The 25,129-nt window shown below is 41.1% G+C and overlaps 1 protein-coding gene across 4 annotated transcripts in view; it reads right to left on the reverse strand.

Moving 5' to 3' along the window:
• The window catches only part of SPAG9 (sperm associated antigen 9), a 151,045-nt gene extending 126,901 nt beyond the window's left edge, over positions 1 to 24,144 (reverse strand). For 3 of the 4 annotated variants that reach the window (XM_055576219.1, XM_055576218.1, XM_055576215.1), the window contains exon 1: positions 23,616 to 24,144. In XM_055576219.1, coding sequence (XP_055432194.1) covers positions 23,616 to 23,918 — 303 coding nt within the window. In that variant the 5' untranslated portion in view covers positions 23,919 to 24,144. The remainder of the gene's footprint in view (positions 1 to 23,615) is intronic. The other variant, XM_055576217.1, reaches the window with a different exon arrangement.
• Positions 24,145 to 25,129: the final 985 nt, after the last annotated feature.

The raw sequence follows: 25,129 nt of genomic DNA on the forward strand, positions 1-25,129 counted from the left end.
AAAATTCAGCTTCACCATCAGTCCTTCCAATGAATGTACAGGGTTGATTCTGTTAGGAAATAAATATCACTAAATACACTCTAGTTTTAATATGAAATTTGCTATTACCTACTTCATCTATCCTGAAACTTTTTAATCACTGTAGTAGACATTCTGCACACACTATCTTCCTTTGAAGAACTTTTCCCCAGTTTCATGCTAAATCTATTCAGCTCCTGCAATTTGCCTAGTGAGGACTCCACCTCCCTAGGTCTGGGCATACAACCTGAACCAGACTGATCAGAGTGCTCTCTCTGGGACATGTGCTAGTTTTTGGAAAGAATTATACCTCTTCTCAGCTGAAGAGACATCCTTTTCAGCAGACGGAAAGAGCATGCCTCAAAACAAAATCAACGTAAAAGAAAACAAAGAACATGCGGCAGGGGCAGCAAGGAACCCTAATTAGAAATACTATTTGAGTCTTAGATTCAATATTTCCTGGAGCCAGCATTTCCCAATTGCTTTATTTTTTCAGTTATATTAGCCAATAAATTCTATTTTTATAGAGGGAAAAGGAGTACATCAAGGCTGTATATTGTCACCCTGCTTATTTAACTTATATGCAGAGTAAATCAGGAGAAACACTGGGCTGGAAGAAGCACAAGCTAGAATCAAGATTGCCAGGAGAAATATCAATAACCTCAGATATGCAGATGACACCACCCTTATGGCAGAAAGTGAAGAGGAACTCAAAGATGGAGGAGGGGTAGAAGGAGATAACCCTTCCTTTCCCCTGGTATTCAGTAAGCTTCATCCTTTCACCTCTTCTGCCTTGAAAAATGTGCTCTCTCAGGAAGCGCTGATTGCTCAGCCATGTCCAACTCTTTGTGACCCCATGGTCTATAGCCCACCAGGTTCCTCTGTCCATGGAATTCTCCAGGCAGGAAAACTGGAGTGGGTTGCCATTTCCTCCTCCAGGGCATCTTCCTCATCCAGGGATTGAACCCGGCTCTCCTGCATTACAGACAGATTCTTTACCATCTGAGCCACCAGAGAAGCCAGGGAAGCTCTTGCAGGAAATGAAATGACAGACTCATCCACACTGAGGTTTACATGGTGGATAGGGCTTCACTGCTAACTGCTCTTGGGGCATTTAAGTTTAAATGGTGTGAAATCTAAGAGCTGAACCAGGAAAACTGAACTTTATACACCAGAAAGTAGACTGTGCTTTCTCAGAGTGCACATCCTTGGGGTTCACCCATATGGCCTCACTTCTCACAGCCTCATAGCTGGATGAGCCCCATCTCCTTTTTAGGATGCTTTCCCTATGTTCTGCAAACCACAGCTTCTGGGGGTCCACACCATCTCTTGGTTGTAAGGCTGTTTGATTCTTTGTCCAAGGAGGAGACAATTACAATGTTTTGCCCCAAAGCTCCCACCCGTCCCACCTGGGAGGGCTGGCTGGGCTGGTGTCCCTTTGGTGGCCAGTTGCTCTTGGATCTCCAGATGAAAGCTCCAGGCCATGCCACTGATCTGAACCAGAACAACATTAACAAGAATAGAATAATAGAATTTATTTTAAATACCAAGGCAAACTAAACTACCTATGAGGTATTCAAGTGCACCATATGGAATATTTATTTGTAAAGGTGTCTCATTATTTGGAATCTAACTGGTACAACCAACATCAAAGTTAGCAATGTGGATCAAAGTCCTCAGAGAATGAATGAAAAAAGTGTTACTTTTACCATACTTTAAGAGCTTTGATATATTACCTCATCTATAGTGTGATCCTACAATTATAAACTGGAGGAAAAGTAGATGGGCAAAAGCAAAGCTTTGGAGGCCTATATTAAAATGGCTGTTTAACAGTAATGGGATTTAGGATGACTTTATCTTTTCTCAATAGTCTTATTCTTAAGTAGTCTTCAGACTTCCCTGGCAGTCCAGTGGTTAAGACTTCCCACTTCCAATGCAGGAGGTTCTGGTTCTATCCCTGTTCAGGGAACTAAGATCACATATAGGGTTAGTGAAGCCAACGACAAAAAAAGAAGTCTAAAGATGCTGAGTTTTTTGTTTTTGCAATAAACATGTAAAATTAATACAGGAAAGGGGGAAATGCAAACTGTAGGCCTATACCCCTTTAAAGGTGGCTCAAGAGCTAAGGATGAACCTTGATTCACTTGCATTTCATCTCAGAAAAAGCTTGATATATCAAGCATTCATTAATATTATCATTTATCTGACCAAAAATTTTTGTTTTTTTTCCTAATGTGGCTGCATGTGGTCTTAATTACAGCATGCAGGATCTTAGTTCCCTGATCAGGGATTGAACCCATGTGCACTGAATTGGGAATGTGGAGCCTTAACCACTGGACAATCAGGGAAGTTTCCAAGAGCATTTTTTGAAATGCAGTTAATCAAAAAAATCTGAAATGGAATACTGAAACAGAGGGAAATCAATGTGAAGGGATAATTCATTTTTAATTATATACAACTGGCCCCCTGGAGAAGGGAAAAGCTACCCACTCCAGTATTCTGGCCTGGAGAATTCCACGGACTATATAGTTTATGGGGTCACAAAGAGTCAGACACAACTGAGCAACTTTCACTCACTCACTCACTTACGGAGATAGTAAAGGACAGGGGAGCCTGGTATGCTACAGTCCATGGGGTCACAAAGAGCTGGACACATCTTAACTACTGAACATGTTATATATACACCATGACAGTGTATTAGACCTGCTGAAGTTGAATGCTAAAATACAAGAGTGATGTATTTCAGGATTAGAATATCGAAGTGTGGATCCATTCCAGAAAGCTTATTATTACTATAACTTGCATGAAACAGTACTTTTAGGGAATTCCCTAATGGTCCAGTGGTTAACACTCCACGCTTTCCCTGCGGGGGCATAGGTTCAGTCCATAGTCAGGGAACTAAGATGCCACAACCTTACATCACAGTCACCAAAATAAAAAGAGTAACAGTTTTTTTTTTTTAGGCAAAGTAAATAGGATTTTGGAGGCTGTACCCTAGCCAGAGACAGTTTAAAAAAAAACAAAAGTAAATGAATGCTCATAAGAAACCTGTAAGCATTCATCATTGATTTAATGTGATTCAATTTCTTGCCAGCAGCATAACTTTATAAAAATGGCCACCCTACACATTACATTTGGCAAATGGTAGGGTTAGGGCAATATCAAAATCAAGGCAGGAGAGAGGCAGTTTCTCAAACTACAAAACAATACTATCCCTAGAGAATTCTGGTTCCTTTCCCCCAACACAGGAGAGTCTGTCGGATCCCTATGTTGGTATAGGGTACGCACCTCTCCATAACCCACCTGTTTGTCCATCCGTTTTTCTAAGCTACTCTCACACACAGTTTTTTTAAAAAGTGTTAGGGGACTGGGATAAAAGCCCACGAATGGGCTTTTTCATCTTGTGTTACAAATACATCTTCATTAGATACTCCTTTCTCCTCTCAATAACTAATTGGCCAACAACAAATGTGACTCCAGACCAACTCTCCTGGGAGCAATGAGAGTTTGAGAGTTTTAAAAAAAAAGTCAATATACAATACAAATTCATCTCAGGATTCAAAAAGAATAATCTTTGTGATGAAGCAAAATGGTTTCAAGTTCAGATGGCTTATAGGAGCTGTTCTGCCACAATTTTCTGGAGAAAAACAAAGGTTTGAAAAGGCATGGTCCTTAAGCTAAAAAAAAAAAGTCCCTAGAGACTGTTGCTTATTGGAAAAAGATAGTGAAGTGAAGTGAAAGCCATTCAGTCGCGTCTGACTCTTTGTGACCCCAAGGACTATACAGTCCATGGAATACTCCCGGCCGGAATACTGGAGTGGGTAGCCTTTCCCTTCTCCAGGGCATCATCCCAACCCAGGGATCGAACCCACGTCTCCCACATTGCAGGCGGATTCTTTACCAGCTGAGTCACAAGGGAAACCCAAGAATGCTGGAGTGGGTAGCCTATCCCTTCTCCATCAGATCTTCCCGACCCAGGAATCGAAGCAGGGTCTCCTGCATTGCAGGTGGATCCTTTACCAACTGAGCTATGAGGGAAGCCCCAGCGAAAGATATTAACAGACAAAAAATAAGCAAAAAACCTCTACAACCTTTAAAGTAGTAACTTTGTATATAGTATTTTTCTTAAAAACAGAAACAAAAACCCACCAAATAAAAGGCTGACTTACTGCTCAGAATCTACCATTATTCATTTACTCTGCAAAGTGGGGGAAAGAAACATTTCCATTATTTTAAATAATTATTGTTAAACTCAGTTCATTTAAATATAACTGTTTTTCAATATAGTATCTTTTAAGAAATAAAAGTATAAACCATATTATTAAGCAATGCCTGAGGAATGTAATTCCCCAAACCCTCCCCAATCCAAAATGCAGAAAAAACTTCTAATACAAATGACTCAGTTTCTTCAAACCTAAATAACAAAGTGGGGGTGTGGGGTAGGAGGTGAGCACTTACAGATAATGAGATGCATAAGAGACATAGAGAAAGGAAAGGGAGAAAGGGAAAGATATACCCAACTGAATGCAGAGTTCCACAGTATTGTAGATGAGATAAGAATGCCTTCTTAAATGAACAATGCAAATAAAAAGAGGAAAATAACAGAATGGAAAAGACTACAAATCTCTTCAAGAAAACTGGAAATATCAAGGGAACATTTCATGCAAGGATGGGCATGATAAAGGACAGAAATGGTAAGGACCTAAGAAAAGCAGAAGAGATTAAGAGGTGGCAAGAATACACAAAAGAACTATACAAAATAGGTCTTGAAGATCCAGATAACCACAATGGTGTGGTCACTCATTTAGAGCCAGACATCCTGGAGTGTGAAGTCCAGTACTTTCTAAGTACTACTTTCTAAGTACAGTACTTAGAAAGTACTACTACGAACAAAGTCAGTGGATGTGATGAAATTCCAGCTGAGCTATTTCAAATCCTAAAAGATGATGCTGGTAAAGTGCTGCACTCAATATGCCAGCAAATTTAGAAAACTTAGCAGTAGCCACAGGACTGAAAAAGGTCAGTTTTCATTCCAATCCCTAAGAAGGGCAATGCCAAAGAATGTTCAAACTACTGTACAACTGCACTCATTTCACATGCTAGCAAGTGATGCTCAAAATCCTTCAACCTAGGCTTAAACAGTATGTGAATCGAGAACTTTCAGAGGTACAAGATGGATTTAGAAAAGGCAGAGGAACCAGAGATCAAATTCCCAACATTCAATGGATCATAAAGAGAGCAAGGGAATTCCAGAAAAACATCTACTTGTGCTTCACTGACTACGCTAAAGCCTTTGATTGTGTGGATCACAACAAACTGGAAAACTCTGAAAGAGATGGGAATACCAGACCTCCTTACCTGCCTCCTGAGAAACCTGTATACAGATCAAGAAGCTACAGCTAGAACTGGACACGGAACATCTGACTGGTTCAAATTTGGGAAAGGAGTACAGCAAGGCTGTATACTGTCACCCTGCTTATTTAACTTATATGCAGAGTACTTCATTTGAAATGTCAGGATGGATGAATCACAAGCTGGAATCAGGAAATATCAACAACCTCAGATATGCAGATAATATCACTCTAATGGCAGAACATGAAGGGTAACCAAAGAGCCTCTTGATGAGGGTGAAAAATGAGAGTGAAAATGCTGGCTTAAAACTCAACATTCAAAAAACTAAGAGTATGGCATCTGGACTCCTCACCTAGTGGCAAACAGGTGGGGGAAAAGTGGAAGCAGTAACAGACTTTATTTTCTTGGGCTCCAAAATCACTGTGGACAGTGACTGTAGCCATGAAATTAAAAAAGACGCTTGGTCCTTGGAAGAAAAGCTATGACAAAACTAGACAGTGTATTAAAAAGTAGAGACATCTACTTTGTCAACAAAAGTCCATATAGTCAAAGCTATGGTTTTCCCAGTCATGTATGGATGTGAAAGCTGGACCATAATGAAGGCTGAGCACCGAAGAATTGAAGCTTTCCAACTGTGGTTCTGAAAAAGACTCTTGAGAGTCCCTTGGACTGCAAGGACATCAAACCAGGCAATCCTAAAGGAAAGTGACCCTGAGTATTCACTGGAAGGACCGATGCTGAAGCCGAAACTCCAATACTTTGACCATCTGGTGTGAAGAGCCAACTCATTAGAAAAGACCCTGATGTTGGGAAAGATTGAAGGCAGAAGGAGAAGGGGATGATAGAGGACGAGATGGTTAGATGGCATAAGCGACTCAATGGACATGAGTTTGAGCAAGCTCCAGGAGATAGTGAAGGACAGGCAAGCCTGGCTTGCTGCAGTCTGTGGGGTCACAAAGAGTTGGGACACAATTGAGTGTGTGAACAACAACAACTAGTAGGTCTTGTAGGTCTTCACAGAACTGTTCAACTTCATTGGCTTTAGTGGTTGGGGCACAGTCTTGGACTAGTGTGATGCTGAATGGTTTCCTTGGAAACAAACACAGCTCATTCTGTCGTTTTTGAGACTGCATCCAAGTACTGCATTTTGGACTCTTTTATTGACTATGAGGACTACTCCATTTATTCTAAGGAATTCTTGCCCACAGAAGTAGATTTAATGGTCATATGAATTAAATTCCCCCATTCCCATCCATTTTAGTTCACCAACTGCTAAAATGTCTATGTTCACTCTTGCCATCTCCTGAAATAAAAGTTCACTATTCTTCATAGTATAAGTGTATGCTTAGTCGCTAAATCATGTTCAACTCTTTTGGGACCCCATGGACCACAGTCTGCCAGGCTCCTCTGTTCAGAGGATTTTCCAGGGAAGAATACTGGAGTGGGTTGCCATTTCCTTCTCCAGGGGAACTTCCCAACCCAAAGATCAAGCCCGCAGCTCCTGCACTGCAGGTGGATTCTAAACTTTTCTTCAAAACACATCAATTTTTTTTTACTAAACAGTTCATTTGTTACTATAGGGTACTACTGCTATATCCTAATTAGAAATATCCATCAAAAAATTCTAAGCCTGAGATGGCTGGATGGCATCACCAACTTAATGGACATGAGTTTAAGTGAACTCCAGGAGTTGGTGATGGACAGGGAGGCCTGGAGTGCTGCTATTCATGGGGTCGCAAAGAGTCGGACACGACTGAGTGACTGAACTGAACTGAACTGAAGCGATAGTTAAAATTAAGGGTTGGCACTTAACCATCATTTGTGTGGAAATTTTATTCAGCTAGAAGAAATTTTCAATCAGTAACTTAGAAATAGATATTTGTGGCTAAAACTAATTACAAAGCAATCAGAGCCTTCTTTCCTATGAGGATACAGTGAGAAAACTACAGCCATCTACGAACCAGGCAAAGGGTTCTCATCAGACTCTGAATCTGTCAGCATAATGACCTTGGACTTCCCAGGTTTTAGAACAGTGGAAATAAATATTTGTTGTTAAAGCCACTCAACCTATGGTATTTTTGTTATAGCAGCCTGAGCAGACTAAGAGAGAACAGAAGTGGCTGACACCGCCTCTTCTCTCTTTTTCTCTTGAAAGCAGCCTCGATGCCCAGACTTCTGAATATTAATTTTTAACCATGAGGTATACTGTAAGAAGTCCAGAGTCTTGGCCTGGACTTTGATGCCAGCACCCTCTATTTCTAAACTTCCTACTGTGAGGAAAAACTTAGACAAAGAAAAAAACCCTAACAAAATAACAACCACAAAAACAATCAGAGAAGGAATTCCCTGGCGGTCCAGTGGTTACGACTCTATGTTCCCACTTCAGGGGGCACAGGTCCAATTCCTCGCTGGGGAACTAAGATCCTTCAAGCTGTGCGGAACAGTTAAAAAAAAAAGAGAGAGAGAGACAGAGAGAGAGAGAATCATGGTGCTAACATGATTTTTAAGTAGTCTACAATATTCTGACAACAGTTTCAGTGATCTTAATATTTCAATTTTTTAAATGCCTAAATATTTCTAGAATATCTAGTATGTATAGGACAATGTAGCCAAAGTGTCCGTAATAACTATACTTAGGAGAAGTCAGTTTTTCTGTATATGCCTAAGTCAAAGGACTCACTGAAGAACTTTCTGGAAGTTGTAGAATAACTTGGTACCAGCAGTAAATAAGGACAATAACTTGAATGCACAAAAGAGAATTTTAAATAGCTAGCCTCAGCAATTGACCTCTAGTATATTTATCTATCCACCATCCAACCAAACAAAAAATATCTAGTACCTACTGCACCCCAGTAATTTAGTGGGAGAATTAAAGCAATAGGTTAGTCAAACACAACACTGAAAGTACTATGAAAGGAGGAGAGTATGCTATGAGAAGATATGAAATGGGTACAACCCATACTTCAGTGTCATAAAAGGCATTCCAGAATTGAAACCTGAAACATGAATAATGGTAGCCAGGCAATAAAAGAGAAATAGAGTGCCATGCAAAGAGGCAGCTTTTAAGAAGGCCTGAAGAAACTACCTTTTACATAACAAACTCAAGGGTGTTCAGTATGGCTCTAAAAGGAAAAGATTAGACTAGTGAAGTCAGAAGCAGCCAGACTACAAGGCCATGTATGTTAGGAACTTTAGTCAATTCAAGAACAGATTTTAGACATATCCACTAAAGGCTTTTAAGTGTGGAAACGATCGGATCAGATATCCATTTTGGAGAGATCCAGGCATGGTGTGATGGACAGTGTGTAGGTCGGCAATACAGGATACAAATAGATCATTTATGGGACCGTTTGAGTTGCCCATTTATTTATTCAGAAATATTCAAAGGGTATTTCTTATGTGCCAGACCTCATATCCAGTTAGAATGAAAGAAGCTCCGGCTCTTCAGAGTAGTAAGCATTACTTTCAGAGTAGTAAAAATAGTTTTGAAAAGTAAAGAGATTCCAGATATATTTAGGAGTTGAAAACAAAAGAAGGCAGCAATAGGGATGAAGGAGAGAGAACAGTTAAGAATGATGACCTGGCTTCTGGCTAGGTAGACAGTGGTATCCACTCAGGAAGAGAATGAGCAAAGCAAGCTTGTGAGGTAAGTTCAGTTTTGGACATGTTGGGAGACATTCATGTCCAATAAGCAACAGTAATATGTATCTGAAACCCCAGAGAGAGAGAGATCTGGACTTAAAAGGCTGTTCTTAGTAAGCTATCAGCTCCATGAAGAAAGAATTTTGTTTTACTCACCACTGTATCCCAATAGCCACAGTACTAGGCACACAGCTGGCCTTCAGTAAATATCTGTTAAATGAATGAATGAGATACACATTTTGCAATAGTCAGCAAAATGGTCACCGAACTGCTCAGAATGGATCATATGGGCTAGGCAGCATACAGAGTGAGAACTTAAGGGGATCTTAGAAAAAGCACCAAAGAATAATGCTAACGAGAGTAAGAAGAATCCACAGATAAGCAAGAGGAAAACCAAGAGATTTCAAAATTAGAGAACCAAAATATAATGTTTCTTACAGAATGAGTGACCAAAAGAGACAAATGTTGCTAAGTATGAGGAGTAAGACAGAAAACAGAAGACATCTGAGAGTGTTTTTCACTTTTGTGAATTTTCTTACTTATTTTTTTCTTCTTTTTGGTTTTTGTTTTTTGGTTGAGCTACACAGAACTTGGTCCTCCTACTAGGGATCAAACCTGTGCCTCTGCAGTGAAAACATGGAGTTCTATCCACTTAGTGCCAGGAAATTCCCATCACTTTTGTGAATTTTCAAGAATATAAGGAGGAGAAATTCTATTATGCCTAACATTTCATATCTAAATAATGACTCTACCTATCTAAATAACGAGATGGACTGCTTAACCTTTTATAAACTTGTTTGTTCTATCTAACATGCCTGCCTCTTTACTCTGTATCACCTCACCTTTATTTCCTGTGTAACACCTATCACAATCTGTAATTAACTGGTTTGTTATTACAATATAAACTGTAAGAAAGGAAGGGCTACTTTTCTTGTCTGATCTGTTTGTGGACACATTCCCAGAGTCTAGAATACTGCCTGGCTCAATAAATATTTCTTTTTTCTGATCATTCATGTGTCCTGTTTATCTCCCTATGGGAATGGGATAGAGAAGAACTAAAAGATTATGGAGATTCCTCTCAGCCCTTAAAAAAATACCTGCAGAAAAAGCAAGTAAAAATACATTTTAGGGACTTCCCTGGCAGTTCAGTGATTATGACTCTGTGCTTCCAATGCAGGGGGCATGGCTTCTATCTTGGCCGAGAAACTAAGATCCCACGTGCTTCCTGGTGTGGCCAAAAAATAAATTAAAAAAAACAAAAACAAAAAAAAACACCAAGATTTTAAAAGAAAAAACATTTTATTTAAAGCATAGTAACAGAACTGAGAAACACAAAAATCCTAAATCCATCCCCTATAGAGGATCTAATCAGCGGAAGCACAAATTACAAGGAAAAAATTCTTCTTAGGCTCTATAATCCTAGTGGAGCAGGTCAGCAATCAGAAACAAGGTATCCTAAAATATATGTAAGACTTAAAAAAAAGTTGCCAGAGATAACATTAAATGGAGGGTAGTTTCTCAATTTGGAGAAGGCAATGGCACCCCACTCCAGTACTCTTGCCTGGAGAGTCCCATGGACAGAGGAGCCTGGTGGGCTGCAGTCCGTGGGGTCGCTAAGAGTCGGACACGACTGAGCGACTTCACTTTCACTTTTCACTTTCATGCATTGGAGAAGGAAATGGCAACCCACTCCAGTGTTCTTGCCTGGAGAATCCCAGGGACGGGGGAGCCTGGTGGGCTGCCGTCTATGGGGTCGCACAGAGTTGGACACGACTGAAGCGTTTTAGAAGCAGTAGCAGCAGTTTCTCAATTTCTGCATTTCAAAGCTTAAAAGGGGAAAAATGATCCATTATACTTTTATACTATAATCTTAAAAAAATTGAGACAATTTTAACTGCTTTGTAGAACTCAGGTTTAAATTTCTATTTATAGAAAAGTAGTTAAACTGCAATAATTTCTTCCTTTCCAGATGAGTGCCATTAGTTCACTATAAAAACATTAACTTGCTCATCTCTATAACTGACATATGCTCTGCTCTAAAAAATGAATTCACAGACCTCCCTGGTAGTCCAGTGGTTAAGACTCTGCACTTCCAGTGCAGAGGGTGTGGGTTCAATCCCTGGTTGGAAAACTAACATCCCATATGCTATGCAGTACAGAAAAAAAAAAGCAAAACACAAACTCAAATGGAATACTAGATATTAGAAAATGTTCTCCTATGTAAATAAAATTGTGACTATATGGTAGAATCCTTTAATTTTTAGGATAAGTACTTTAAGTACTGAAGGGCCAAGTGTCATAACATCTGCAATGTACTTTGAAATGGTTCACAATGTAAAAATATGTGTATGTATACATGTTGTGTGTATGTGTGTGTGTGTGTATAAAATTTGTTGTTGCTGTTCAGTCACTAAGTTGTGTCCAACTCTTTGTGATCTCAAGGACAGGCTTCCCTGTCCTTCCTATCTCCTGGAGCTTGATCAGACTCATGTCTGTTGAATCGGTGACCTATCTAACAATCTCATCCTCTGCCACCTTCTTCTCCTTTTGCCTTCGATCTTTCCCAACATCAGGGGCTTCTCCACTGAGTCGGCTCTTCACATCAGGTGGCCAAAGTATTGGAGCTTCAGCATCAGTCCTTCCAATTGATTTCCTTACATTTAAGAATTTGATCCATTTTATTTTTGTGTATGGTGTTAAGAGAATGCTCTAATCTCATTATTTTACATGTAACTGTCCAGTTCCCCCCCCCACCATTTGTTGAAGAGACTGTCTTTTCTCCACTGTATATCCTCGCCTCCTTTGTCTATAGACTAAGTGACCACTAACTGAATAGCAAGGAGAGATAAGAAAGCCTTTTTCGGTGATCAATACAAAGAAATAGAGGGAAACAATAGAATGGGAAAAACTAAAGATCTCTTCAAGAAAACTGGAGATACCAAGAGAACATTTCATGAAAAGATGGGACAATAAAGGACAGAAATGGTATGGACCTAACAGAAGCTGAGGATAATTGAGAAGACGTGGCAAGAATACACAGAACTATACAAAAAAGATCTTCACGACTCAGATAACCATGATTGTGTGGTCACTCACCTAGAGCCAGGCATCCTGAAGTCTGAAGTTAAGTGGACCTTAGGAAGCATCACTCCACAAAGTTAGTGGAAGTGATGGAATTCGAGTTGAGCTATTTCAAATCCTAAAAGATAATGCTGTGAGAGTGCAGCACTCAATGTGCCAGCAAATTTGGAAAACTCAGCAGTGGCCACAGGACTGGAAAAGGTCAGTTTTCATTCCAATCCCAAAGAAAGGCAGTGCTGAAGAATGTTCAAACTATCGTACAGTTGTACTCATCTCACACACCAGCAAAATAATGCTCAAAATTTCTCCAATCCAGGCTTCAACAGTACGTGAACCGTGAACTTCCAGATGTTCAAGCTGGATTTAGAAAAGGCAGAGAAACAAGAGTTCAAATTGCCAACATCCGTTGGATCATGAAAAAAGCAAGAGTTCCAGAAAAACATCTACTTCTGCTTTATTGACTACGCCAAAGCTTTTGACTGTGTGGATCACAATAAACTGGAAATTTCTTCAAGAGATGGGACTACCAGACCACCTGACCTGCTTCCTGAGAAATACGTATGCAGGTCAAGAAGCAACAGTTAGAACCAGACATGGAACAACAGACTGGTTCCAAATAGGGAAAGGAGTATGTCACGGCTGTATACTGTCACCATGCTTATTTAACTTATATGCAGAATACATCATGCAAAATGCCAGGCTGGATGAAGCACAAGCTGGAATCAAGATTGCTGGGAGAAATATCCATAACCTCAGATATGCAGATGACACCACCCTTATGGCAGAAAGTGAAGAACTACTAAAGAACCTCTTGATGAAAGTGAAAGAGGAGAGTGAAAAAGTTGGCTTAGAACTCACCATTCAAAAAACTAAGATCATGGCATCCAGTTCCATCATTTAATGGCAAATAAACAGGAAAACAATGGAAAGTGACAGACTTTATTTTTTGAGCTCCAAAATCACTACAGATGGTGACTGTAGCCATGAAATTAAAAGATACTTGCTCCTTGGAAGAAAAGCTATGACCAACCTAGACAGCATATTAAAAAGTAGACACATTACTCTACCAACAAAGGTCCATCTAGTCAAAGCTATGGTTTTTCCAGTAGTCATGTATGGATGTGAAAGTTGGACTATAAAAAAAGCTGAGAGCCAAAGAATTAATGCTTTTGAACTGTGGTGTTGGAGAAGACTCTTGAGAGTCCCTTGGACTGCAAGGAGATCCAACCAGTCCATCCTAAAGGAAATCAGTCCTGAATATTCATTGGAAGGACTGATGCTGAAGCTGAAACGCCAATACTTTGGCTACCTGATGCAAAGAACTGACTCACTGGAAAAGACCCTGATGCTGGAAAAGACTGAAGGCAGGAGGAAAAGGGCAAGACAAAGGATGAGATGGTTGGATGGCATCACCAACTCGATGGACATGTGCTTGAGCAGGCTCCAGGAGTTGGTGATGGACAGGGAAGCCTGGCATGCTGCACCCCATGGGGTCACAAAGGTCAGACACGACTGAGTGACTGAACTGAACTGACCATGGGTGTGTGTGTGTTTATTTCTGGGCATTTTATCTTGTTTCACTGGTCTATATTTGTTTTTGTGCCAGTACCATACTCTTGATTACTATACCGTTATAGTATAGTTTGAAGTCGTTTTGAGTCACTTCAGTCTTGTCCGACTCTCTGCGACTCCAGGGACTGTAGCTGCCAGGCTCCTCTGTCCATGCCATTCTCCAGGCAACAATATTAGAGTGAGCTGCCATGCCCTCCTCCCGGAATCTTCCCGACTCAGGGATCAAACACACATCTCTTATGTCTCCTGCACTGGCAGGCAGGTTCTTTACCACTGATGCCACCTGGCAAGTCTGAAGTCGGGACCCTGATTTCTCCAGATTCACTTTTATTTCTCAGGATTGCTTTGGCTATTTGGGGTCTTTTGTGTTTCCATATAAATTTTAGAATTTTTTGTTCTAGTTCTGTGAAAAGTGTCAGTGATAATTTGATATAAATTGCATTAAATCTAAAGATCACCTTAGGAAGTATAGTCATTTTGACAATATTGATTCTTCCAATCCCAAAACACAGTATATCCTTCCATCTGTTTGTGCTATCTCCAACTACTTTCATCAGTGTCTTATACTTTTCAGAATACAAGTCTTTGGACTCCTTAAGTAGGTTTATTTCCAGGTATTACATTCTTTTGGATGTGATGGTAAATGAGATTGCTTCCTTGCTTTTTCTTTCTGATCTTTTGATGTTAGTATATAGAAATGCAAGAGATGTGCATATTAATTTTGAGTCCTACGACTTTACAAAATTCACTGATGAGCCCTAGTGTTTTTCTGGTAGCATCTTTAGGATGTTCTGTGTATAGTACCATGTATACTTCAAACTGTAACAATTGTACTACTTCTTTTCCAATTTATATTATTTTTACTTCTTTTTCTTCTTTGATTGCCGTGGCTAGGACTTCCAAAACTATGTTGAATAAAAATGGTGACAATGGACATTCTTGCCTTGTTCCCAATCTTAGAAGCAATGAATTCAGCTTTTCACCACTGAGAATGATGTTAGCAATGGGTTTGTCATATGTGGCCTTTATTATGGCCTCTATTCCCACTTTCTAGAGAGCTCTTATCATAAATGGATGTTGGATTTTATCGAAAGCTTTTTCTGCATCTACTGAAATGATCATATGCTTTCTTTTTATTCTCACTTTGTTAATGTGGTGTATCACACTGATTTGTGGATACTGAAGAATCCTTGCATCTCTGGGATAAATCCCACTTGATCATGGTGAATGACTCTTTTAATGTATTGTTGAATTCAGTTTGCTAGTATTTTGCTAAGGATTTTTGCATCTATATTTATCAGTATCAGTTCAGTTCAGTTTCTCAGTTGTGTCCAACTCTTTGCGACCCTCATGGCCTCCAGCACATCAGGCTTCCCTGTTTATCAACAACTTCCAGAGCCTGCTCAAGCTTGTGTCCATCGAGTCAGTGATGCCATCCAACCATCTCACCCTCTGTCATCCCCTTCTCCATCAGTATAATTGGCCTATAATCTTTTCTTGTAATATCTTTGTTTTTGGAATCAGGCTGATGGTAGCCTCATAGAATGAGCATGGCAGTATTCCTTCCTCTGCAATTTTTTTATAACAGTTTCAGAAGGATAGGTGTTAACTCTTCTCTAAATGTCTGATAGAATTCACCTGTGAAGCCTTCTAACTTTTGTTTGTTGGAAATTTAACTACTGTTTCAATTTCAGTACTTGTGAATCATCTGTTGACATTTTCTATTTCTTCTTGGTCCAGTCTTGGAAGGCTGTACCTAAGAATCTGTCCATTCCTTCTAGGCGGTCCATTTTATTGGCATATAGTTGTTTGCAGTAGTGTCTTACGATCCTTTGTATTTCTGTGTTGTCAGCTGTAACTTCTCCTTTTTCATTTCTAGTTTTATTGATTTGAGTCCTCTTTTTTCTTGATGAGTCTGGCTACAGGTTTATCAATTTTGCTTATCTTCTTAAAGAATCAGCTTTTAATTTCATTGATCTTTGCTACTGTTTTCATCTTTATTTATTTCTGCTCTGATTTTTGTGTAATTTTTTTCCTTCTACTAACTTTGGGCTTTGTTCCTCTTTCTCTAGTTGCTTTAGGAGTAAGGTTAGTCTGTTTATTTGAGATATTTCTTGTTTCCTAAGGTAAGATGGTATTGCTATAAATGTCCCTCTTAGAACTCCTTTTGCTGTATCCCAAAAGTGTCAGACCACCATGTTTTTGTTGTCATTTGTCTCTAGCTTTTTTTTTTATTTCCTCTTTGATTTCTTTAGTGATCCATTAGCTGTTCAGTGACATATGTTTAGCCTCCACGTGTTTGTGTGTTTTTTTTAGTTTCTTCCCCTGTAATTGATTTCTAATCCCATAGCATTGTGGTCAGATAAGATGCTTGATATAATTTCAATTTTCTTAAAGTTATTGAAGCTTGATTTGTGGCCCAAGATATGATCTGTCCTGGAGAATGTTTCGTGTGCACTTGAGAAGAAAGTGTATTTAGCAGCTTTCAGATGGAATATTCTTTAAAGATCAGTAAAGTCCATCTGATCTAATGTGTCATATAAGGCCTGTGTTTCCTGATTTTCTGTGTGCATGATCTGTTTCTTGATAAGAGTGAGTTATTAAAATCCCCCCAAATTATTGTGTTTCTGTTGATTTTTCCTTTACAACTGGTAGTATTTGCCTTAGATACTGAGGTATTCCTATGTTGCATGCACACATATACATATATACAATTGTTATATCTTCTTCTTGGATTGATTTTTTGATCATTATATAGTATCCTTCTTTGTCTCTTGTAACATTCTTTATTTTGAAATCTATTTTGTCTGATATGAGTACTGCTACTCCAGCTTTCTTTTATTTCCATTTGCATGGATACTTTTTCCTATCCCCTCACTTTCAGTCTGTATGTAGGCTCCAGAAGTCTTAAGTGAATTCCACGGCCTTGTACTGAAGCTAATAACTAAACATCACTGGCCAAAATTTCAAAATGTATAGAATTTGCACACATATATTTTTAAATATCAGCTTTTTTGATAGACACATTACATACATTATTAAACTGCTTCTATGTTGATATTTCTTATCTCAACCTAGAAATTTAGGTAATAGCTACATTCATTGTAAGCACTGAGCACAGCAAAAAAAAAAAAAGGTGTTTTTAAAATAACTCAACCATTAGTCAAGGGAACAAAAGAAAATGTATTTGGCTACATTATTCTAATACTAGTTCTCCTGGGAACCAAAAGTATTTAAGTATGTAGTGTGTAGTTAAACTAAGGAATCCAAGAAACTCACTCACCAAACACAGGCACAGAATTGGATCAGTAACCTGTGGCATATACCACAGTAATCTAGTAAGTAGTTTTTACTCAACGAATCCATCCTGGTACCTTAGACATTTTCATAGTCTCTTTTGTGATTTTAAATAAGTAAAATGTGAATGTCACTATCCCAGGGACACATAATAGATACTTAAATTCAGAAATCTCTGGAAGGTAAATGGTAAACTGTTGGTTGCTCAGTTGTGTCTGACTCTTTGCGACCCCATAGACTAGCCTGCCAGGCTCCTATGTCCACAGAATTTTCCAGGCAAGAATACTAGAGTGGGTTGCAAGTCCCTTCTCCATGGGATCTTCCTGACCCAGGGATCAAACCTGGGTCTCCTGCTGCAGGCAGATTCTTTACCATCTGAGCCACTAAGAAATCCTGAAGGTAAATGGTAAGATCTATCTTAATAGCTAAACAATAATTATCTCTAATTACCATTTCAAAAGGTGATATACACACCCTCTCATCAACGTAAGCACCATCCCCTGAAGAACAAACAGATTGTTCATTTCAGAAAGTGCCTGGAAGTAGGGACTGACAGGGGCAAGGACCTATCCACTCTGACAAGGGGCAGTGTGAAGCTTATTTCAATAGTTCAGCAAAAGAAAAAAGGTATTTTCAAAATATGAAAATATGTATTTTAAAAATGTACTAGTTTTATGTATAAATTCATTTGCGTATACAGACATCAATGAAGCACTAAAGTGTATTTTGAGCATTCTAAAATTTAGGTTTAAAGAAGTTAAGATGTAACAGTCCAAAAAGCTGTTGACCCTTGCTGTAACTAAACCAAGTGAGAAATGAAGTCAACACCTCAATTATCCTTGGACCAAAAATCTTTAGTTCCCTAACGATACCACAAGATACTGGTTTTAAAAACCACTGGATTTCTTGGATTCCTTAGCTTACCTTCCTTGGTGGCTCCATGGAAAAGATTCTCCCTGCTGATGAAGGAGATATGGGTTCGATCCCTGATGCAGGAAGATCCCACATGCCACAGAACAGCTATGCCTGTGTGCCCCAACTACTGAGCCTGTGCTCTAGAGCCCAGGAGCCAAAACTACTGAAGTCCACACGTCCTAGAGCCCATGCTCCATGACAAAAGAAGCCAGGACAACGAGAGGCCTGCACACCACAACTAGAGAATAGCGCCCCCCGCCCCGCCTCACCACAATGAGAGTTAAGTCCATGCAACAACAAACACCCAGCACAGCTGAACATAAATAAATAAGATTAAAATAAAAAAACACTGAACAAGTGGTTTGAAAACTTCATGTCAAATGTTCAATGGACCAGCAAATTGCTCTGTACTAACAGATCATCTGTGCATATAAATAAACCACCATTCCACTACTGCTCCACTGTAGTGAAATAAAACCTACTTTTAAATTATTATTATTTTGCCTCACTGTGCAGTATGGGGGCTCTTAGTCCCTCCCTCCCCCACAACCAGGGATCAAACCCATGCCCCTGTAGTGGAAGCTCAGAGTTCTAACCACTGGACCACCAGGGGATTCCCAAAATTAAATTCCTTTGATACCAGAGTAACAGAATTAAAACTGCCCCTGTAGAGGAAGCTCAGAGTTCTAACCACTGGACCACCAGGGGATTCCCAAAATTAAATTCCTTTGATACCAGAGTAACAGAATTAAAACTAAAGAACCATTATAAATATCAATTCAAATAACAACTCTGCCAAAGAAACTAAATAAACTTAATGTTGAAGCAAATATGGAATTTCTACTTTTAAGATCCTAAGTCCTCAACAAATATAAGCTAAAGTATTCAAAATTACTCTTCACTCCTGTCTTGAACTGAAAAGACTTCAAATATTCCTTTCTAAGTGTTTACTGAAGAAGTTAACTTTCACTGTAATTATTTCACACACAAAAAATTAATTTCCTTAGCATTTGTGAATAAAATATTTTTATGGGGACTTCCCTGGTGGTCCAGTGGCTGAGGCTCTGCACTCCTAATGCAGGGAGCCTTGGTTCAACCCCTCGTTAGGGAGTGTGATCCCACATGCTGCAATTACAGATCCTGCATGATGCAACTAAGACCAGGCACAGCCTCAATAAATACATTTTAATTTTTAAAAATAATATATTTTTATGAAAAAGTGAGAACTACAACATCAATATCCACGCCTGCCTTCCTGCCCACAAATCTTATCATTCACTCTCATGTGCACAGACTTCCAAAGAAAACAGGTTTTCTTTTGAAAAAAGGTTTTCTTTTGAAAAACAGGTTTTCTTTCTGATTACAGGTCTTCATATGCTGTGCTGTGCTTAGTGGCTCAGTCGTGTTGGACTCTTTGCAACCCCATGGACTGCAGCCTGCCATGCTCCTCGGTCCATGGGGATTCTCCAAGCAAGAATACTGGAGTGGATTGCCATTCCCTCCTCTAGGGGACCTTCCCAACCCAGGGATCAAACCCAGGTCTCCCGCATTGCAGGTGAATTCTTCACCGTCTGAGCCACCCGGGAAGCCCACGAATACTGGAGTGGGTAGCCTATCCCTTCTCCAGGGGATCTTCCTGACCCAGGAATCGAACTGGGGTCTCCGTTGCAGGCGGATTTTTTACCAGCTGAGCTACCAGGGAAACCCGTAAGTCTTCATATAAAACATCAATTGTTACTGCTTTAAGTGCTGATTCATTGGAAAAAAGTTAATTAGAAAATTCTCAGCAATATCCCTCACCTATGCATTTAATCACTTCATTTTAGACAAAAACCCACAGAAAAGTAGTCCTAAAAATCACAACATCTTTTTCCCAGGAAAGATATTCTGTCTTCATATATGCTTCTACTACTCAAGGAGGATGAAGAGGGTACATCTTCATTTTTATGTGCAATCTCCCTCCAGTCAATCATGCTAAACTCTCACTTCAAAACTAAATTCCCTATGTATAACTGGATCACTTTGCTAAACATCTGAAACTAACACAGCACTGCAAATCAACTATATTTCAATAAAAAATTTTTTAAACGAATTTCTTAAGAAAAGTTTCCTTTAATTCATTTGTCTATTTCACGGAAATTTTTTTTAATTACTCAAAACAAATCATGTCTATTCTAAAAGAATTAGAACTTACACAAACAAAAACATAAAAAACACTAACATATTCTTTCCAAGAATAACATCTTTCTCTAGATTTTTTTTTTTTTTTTTTTTGGTCCGTGCCACACAACTTGTGAATTGTTTTTTTAATCACTGATGTAACAGAACACAGATTTAACAGATCATAGATTCACAGGTTTACTCTGGATAGAGTAGACAGGAAATGTTGAGCTGAAGATGCGAAATTTAAGCTGAGTCAAAAGTGAGGAGCTAGTCAGGATGAAGCTCTGAGCGAAAAGTATTCTAGGCCAAGGGGGCGAAGGCATCAGACAGTACTTGGTTAGCTGGAAAAAAAAAAACATATGGTTGGAGACTTCCCTGGTGGTCCAGTGGCTAAAGCTTCGTGCTCCCGATGCAGGGGACCAGGGTTACATCCCTGGTCAGGGAACTAGATCCCACATGCCTCAATAAAGTCAAAGATCTTGTGTGCCACAACTAAGATCTGGCACACACATAAATAAATATTTTAAATATATACTGTTGTTGTTCAGTCGCTAAGTCATACTCGATTCTTGGCAACCCCATGGACCGCAGAAATGTCAGGTTTTCCAGCCCTTCATTATCTCCTAGAGTTCACTCAAATTCAAGTTGATTGAGTCATTGCTGCCATCCTACCCGCGCATCCTCCGTTGCCCACTTCTCCTCAAGCCCTCAATTCTTCCCCAGCATCAGGGTCTTTTCTATCGAGTCCGTTCCTCGCATCAGGTGGCCGAAGTATTAGAGCCGCAGCATCAGTCCTTCCAATGAATATTCAAGGTTGATTTCCTTTAGGACTGACTGGTTTGATCTTGCTGCCCAAGGGACTCTCACAAGTCCAGCACCACAATTTGAAAGCATCAATTCTTCGGCGCTCAGCCTTCCTTATGGTCCAGCTCTCACATCCATACATCACTATAGGAAAAACCACAGCTTTGACTATATATATATATGGCTGGAGCAGGGAGCCCAAAGGGGAGAGTGGTAAGCTATAAAATGAGATTTCTTGACTAACATTTGAAGCTGGTTATAAATTTATATAAAATCAGCCCTTCTTCAGACTATTTTTATAGACTCAAAACCAGCAGGTTAACTCCTCACAAGAAATTCAAATTAAAGCAAAGAAAAATACAGAAAGTATTCAAATTAAGTAACATCATTATAATAAAAATTAAATTTCTTATTTAAAGGCCACAAAACTTAGAGAAAATTAAACACAGAATCATTTCTGCATATTTACCTAAGAGAGACTGCATTTCTGAGTACTTGGGTAAAACTTGATCTATGATCTCATATGAAAACTGGTAACAAGATGATATTACATTTGTGGTCATCTTGAGAATCCCAGGGACGGGGGAGCCTGGTGGGCTGCCGTCTATAAGGTCGCACAGAGTCGGACACGACTGAAGCAAGTTAGCAGCAGCAGCAGCAGCAGCAGCAGCCATCAATGTTCTTAGTCTCAGGTCATGTTTCATTACAGAATTTACTGGCATATTTGATAAAGCATAAATTACAAAAGAAGTCATTGGATATCCACTTTTTACATGTCATTTACTTAAGAAATTAATATATAATCCAGAATCTAGCAGCTTAGTCAGTTGTATTTTCTGATTCTGCAACCTGCAGCAGATGGTTTTCCTGGCACGTGCGACCCTGGCATTTGCCCATGTTTACATGAACTGACAGGAGTTTAAGGCTGATGGGAGTAATTTCTTGCTTTTTAAAATTATTTATTTACTTATGGCTATACTGGGTCTTTGCTGCTGTGTGTGGGCTTTCTCTAGTTGCAACGAGCTGGGTAAGGGGGACAACTCTTCCTTGGGGCGTGCAGGTTTCTCACTGCAGCGGCTTCTCTTGTTGCAGAGCACAGGCTCTAGGGTGTGTGGGCTTCATTTGTTGTGAAGTGCACAGGCTTAGTTGCCCCATGCCATGTGGAATGTTTTCAGAACACAGATCAAACCTCTGTCCCCTGCATTTCCAGGCAGACTCTTAACCACTGACCCACCAGGGAAGTCCAACAATTTCTTTTATCTGCGATAATAAAATCATGCTGGGCCTGTTCCTCACCTGTGTGTATATTCGGTTAATTCCACAGTCTTCCCATGTACGTCCATAAAATAGCAAGGGCCTCTCTGAGCATGAAGATATGGCAAGTCATCTCAGGAGTAGTACATAAGCTCCATTCCATAAAGAGTACTAGTAAACTAGTGGAAATTGTGATTCCATCCTTAGATTTTCTTTTCCAACCTTTCCTTCCATACTTGGAAATACTTTTGAAATAAAGTCAGTTTTGTTTGGCAAATTCAAGAGCATCCCTTTGAGACAAATGGATCGCAAAATCAGAACTAAAAAGCATCATGCAGTTAAACTTAAGGAAAACAAAAACTATTTGACCTCATACAATGGTGTTAAGTAAAATAAGTTTACACGGTGGTACTATTTAGTGTCAGGAAATGAGCTGCACATCGTTAAAACTTTTCAAGTATTTCTGAAAGACAGTATGTCATTCCTTCAATAATTAGTTATTTAGCTTCCTTCTATCACCATATATTTAGCCAGATGCCCAAGAAACAAACATGAACAGGACACTTCACCTGCATCAGATAAATTCCACAGAAACAATGCCAACACATCCTGAAAGCTAGAATCGTTGACCACCTCAAGAAGTTAAAGACCCATCACTTGCACTCCAGAGCTCCAAAAGACTCAAAGTCAAGGTTGGGGCACCGAGGTCACTAAAGTTAAAAGCTGAGGTATTATAAAGTTTACAGCTAGCCAAGTACAGTCTCTGAAAAGAGTTGCCAACTGTCACCCACATCTCCTTAACCCGCCCCCTACCACTTCCCCGTCCTTTTTATAAATAGTTTTTAAAGGGAACTGTCCAAGGTTACCACCTGACAAGGAAGAATGCATTGATGTGGTATACCAATAAAATAAAATTGTATACTCTCCATATTTACAGAGTATTCCCATACAACATCTAAGTGTCGACAAAGTACCAACCAAGGCACATAACACATAAAATAAAACTTCCTCAGTAGGGTTAAAATATCAAGAAACTGACCGAAAGAGGAAGATATCTAACTTCCCAAAGCAGCAACCCCCAGGAAAGGTACTGGAACCAGCGGAAGTAACATATCCAGGACAGTTGTTTAAAGGCGCTCCACCCACCACCCCAAGGTAAAAGTTTGAAACGCCGTCTGACTACCCCACGGTGGTCGGAAACTTCCCTAAACTACAAGAGGCAAGCAGATACCCTAAAATACCGCTCTCAGCCAACCCCAGGTACCCTCAGGCCAGGCTGTGGCTTCCTCCCCAGGCCTTGGTTCCCCCATCTCACTCTCTTCTCCAGGACACTCACCCATCTCCCTGGGCGTCCAATGCTGGCCGGGGGTACTGGGGCCTCTCGGCCGCCAGGCTCATTCCGACGAGCCTCGGACTTAGGCCTGCCCCAAGGAGGCCGGCGCGCCTCCCCTCCGAGACGGACCGCGACCCCCCGGCCCTCGGGCCCGGCCCTCACCCTCCCCTCTGGCCGGCCTCACCTCCTCTGCGTGCTTGCGCAGCGCCTTCTCTCGCTCGTACTGGGTGATGAGCTGCTCGTTGTCGTCCCGGAGCAGCTCCAGCTCCACCTGGTGCTCTTGGTCCTGCGCGAACACCGAGTCCAGGTTCTCCAACACGGCTACCACCAGTGGCATCAGCTCCTTGACCACCTCCTCGTCGTAGCGCCCGATGAGCCGCTCGAACTCGCGGTAGATGGAGCCGGCCAGGCCGGACACCCGCTCCGACATCACAGCCCCGGAGCCGCCGGGCTCCTCCTGATACACCACACCGTCCTCCAGCTCCATGGTGGCGGGCTGCCCGCCGGCCGGGGGCGTCTCCGGCTGAGGGGGCGACACGGGCCCGCACGGGACGGGGCCGCTGCGGCTGGAGCTGGGGCTGGGCCCAGCGGGGTGGGGGCCCGAGCCGGAGGAGGGGAGGGGTGAAGCGAGCGTATTCAGCCCAACCGCCGCTGCACCAACTGCCGGGGCGGCCGGGCTGCGCGCGCCACACGTCACTGAAGGGGCGGGATCCGCCCGTGTCGGCCCGTAGGGCGGGACCCCGCAGGAGGCCAGGCGCGGTCGGGGGCGGGGCCAATGCAGCATCCTGCGCCAGCGGAGGCGGCGTTGCGTCAATACTGGGCGCCGCGCGGCCGTCGTGTAAGCCAATGGGAAAGACTGCGATAGGAGGATGGTGAGAAGTATCCACCCCAGGCGCGATTTGCGGGGCGAGCCCCAAAGGAAACAGAGGGTTTCTGAAAGAGTGATTAGCAGTCCAGAATAGCTAACATTTTATTAGTTTTTACAGCGCACAAAGGGTTTTCATATTTGGGCCTCGTCACAGGCTTGGTACGGTAGACGTTTTGCCCTTCGTTTCACAGACGCGGAAAGTAGGCCTGGAGAAGTTAATGGTTCACTCAAGGTCACGCGGCTAGAACGGGAAGGAGGCCGATCAGGGACTCAAAGCAGTTCTAAGAATTTGAGAATTCCGGACTCAGAGTAGTGGAAAACAGGGAAAAGGAAAGCAACGTTAACGGGGACAAGGTCCGCCTCAGTAATAAGGTGGTCTTGAATAGGAAAGAATTATTTGAGGTTAAGACAGTAAGGATAGCCTTAAACAGAGGACGTGCAGAGCATCCTGGAGAAGAGTAAAACAAACTCCACAATCTTGCACTTTCCCAAACACTAGTTTCTCTCCTCACGGACTACTTGGAAGAGTGGTATTTCCTGGCTCCAAGCACCCTCCTTTCCTTTAATCTCTAAGCGGGGCAGGCTAATGTGGGGTGGAGAGTAGAGGAGGAAAGAGGTGGAGTCACTGGGATGAGTAAGTCCGATGGTACGTGAGGTCTCTCGCCAGCTGGTAGAAAATCACGTGTGGGGAATGACAACACCCAAACCTCGGGCGGGCTGAGTCAAGGATCACTTCCTCGTGTTCTGACCGCTGCAAATAGGGCAGAAAATACACCCCAAAGCCCCTTATCTCGGGGCAGGTGACGGAAGAGTACTGTCGCCTCAACTCC

Source organism: Bubalus kerabau, chromosome 4 (genome assembly GCF_029407905.1).
Source record: "Bubalus kerabau isolate K-KA32 ecotype Philippines breed swamp buffalo chromosome 4, PCC_UOA_SB_1v2, whole genome shotgun sequence".
NCBI classification, from domain to species: domain Eukaryota; kingdom Metazoa; phylum Chordata; class Mammalia; order Artiodactyla; family Bovidae; genus Bubalus; species Bubalus kerabau.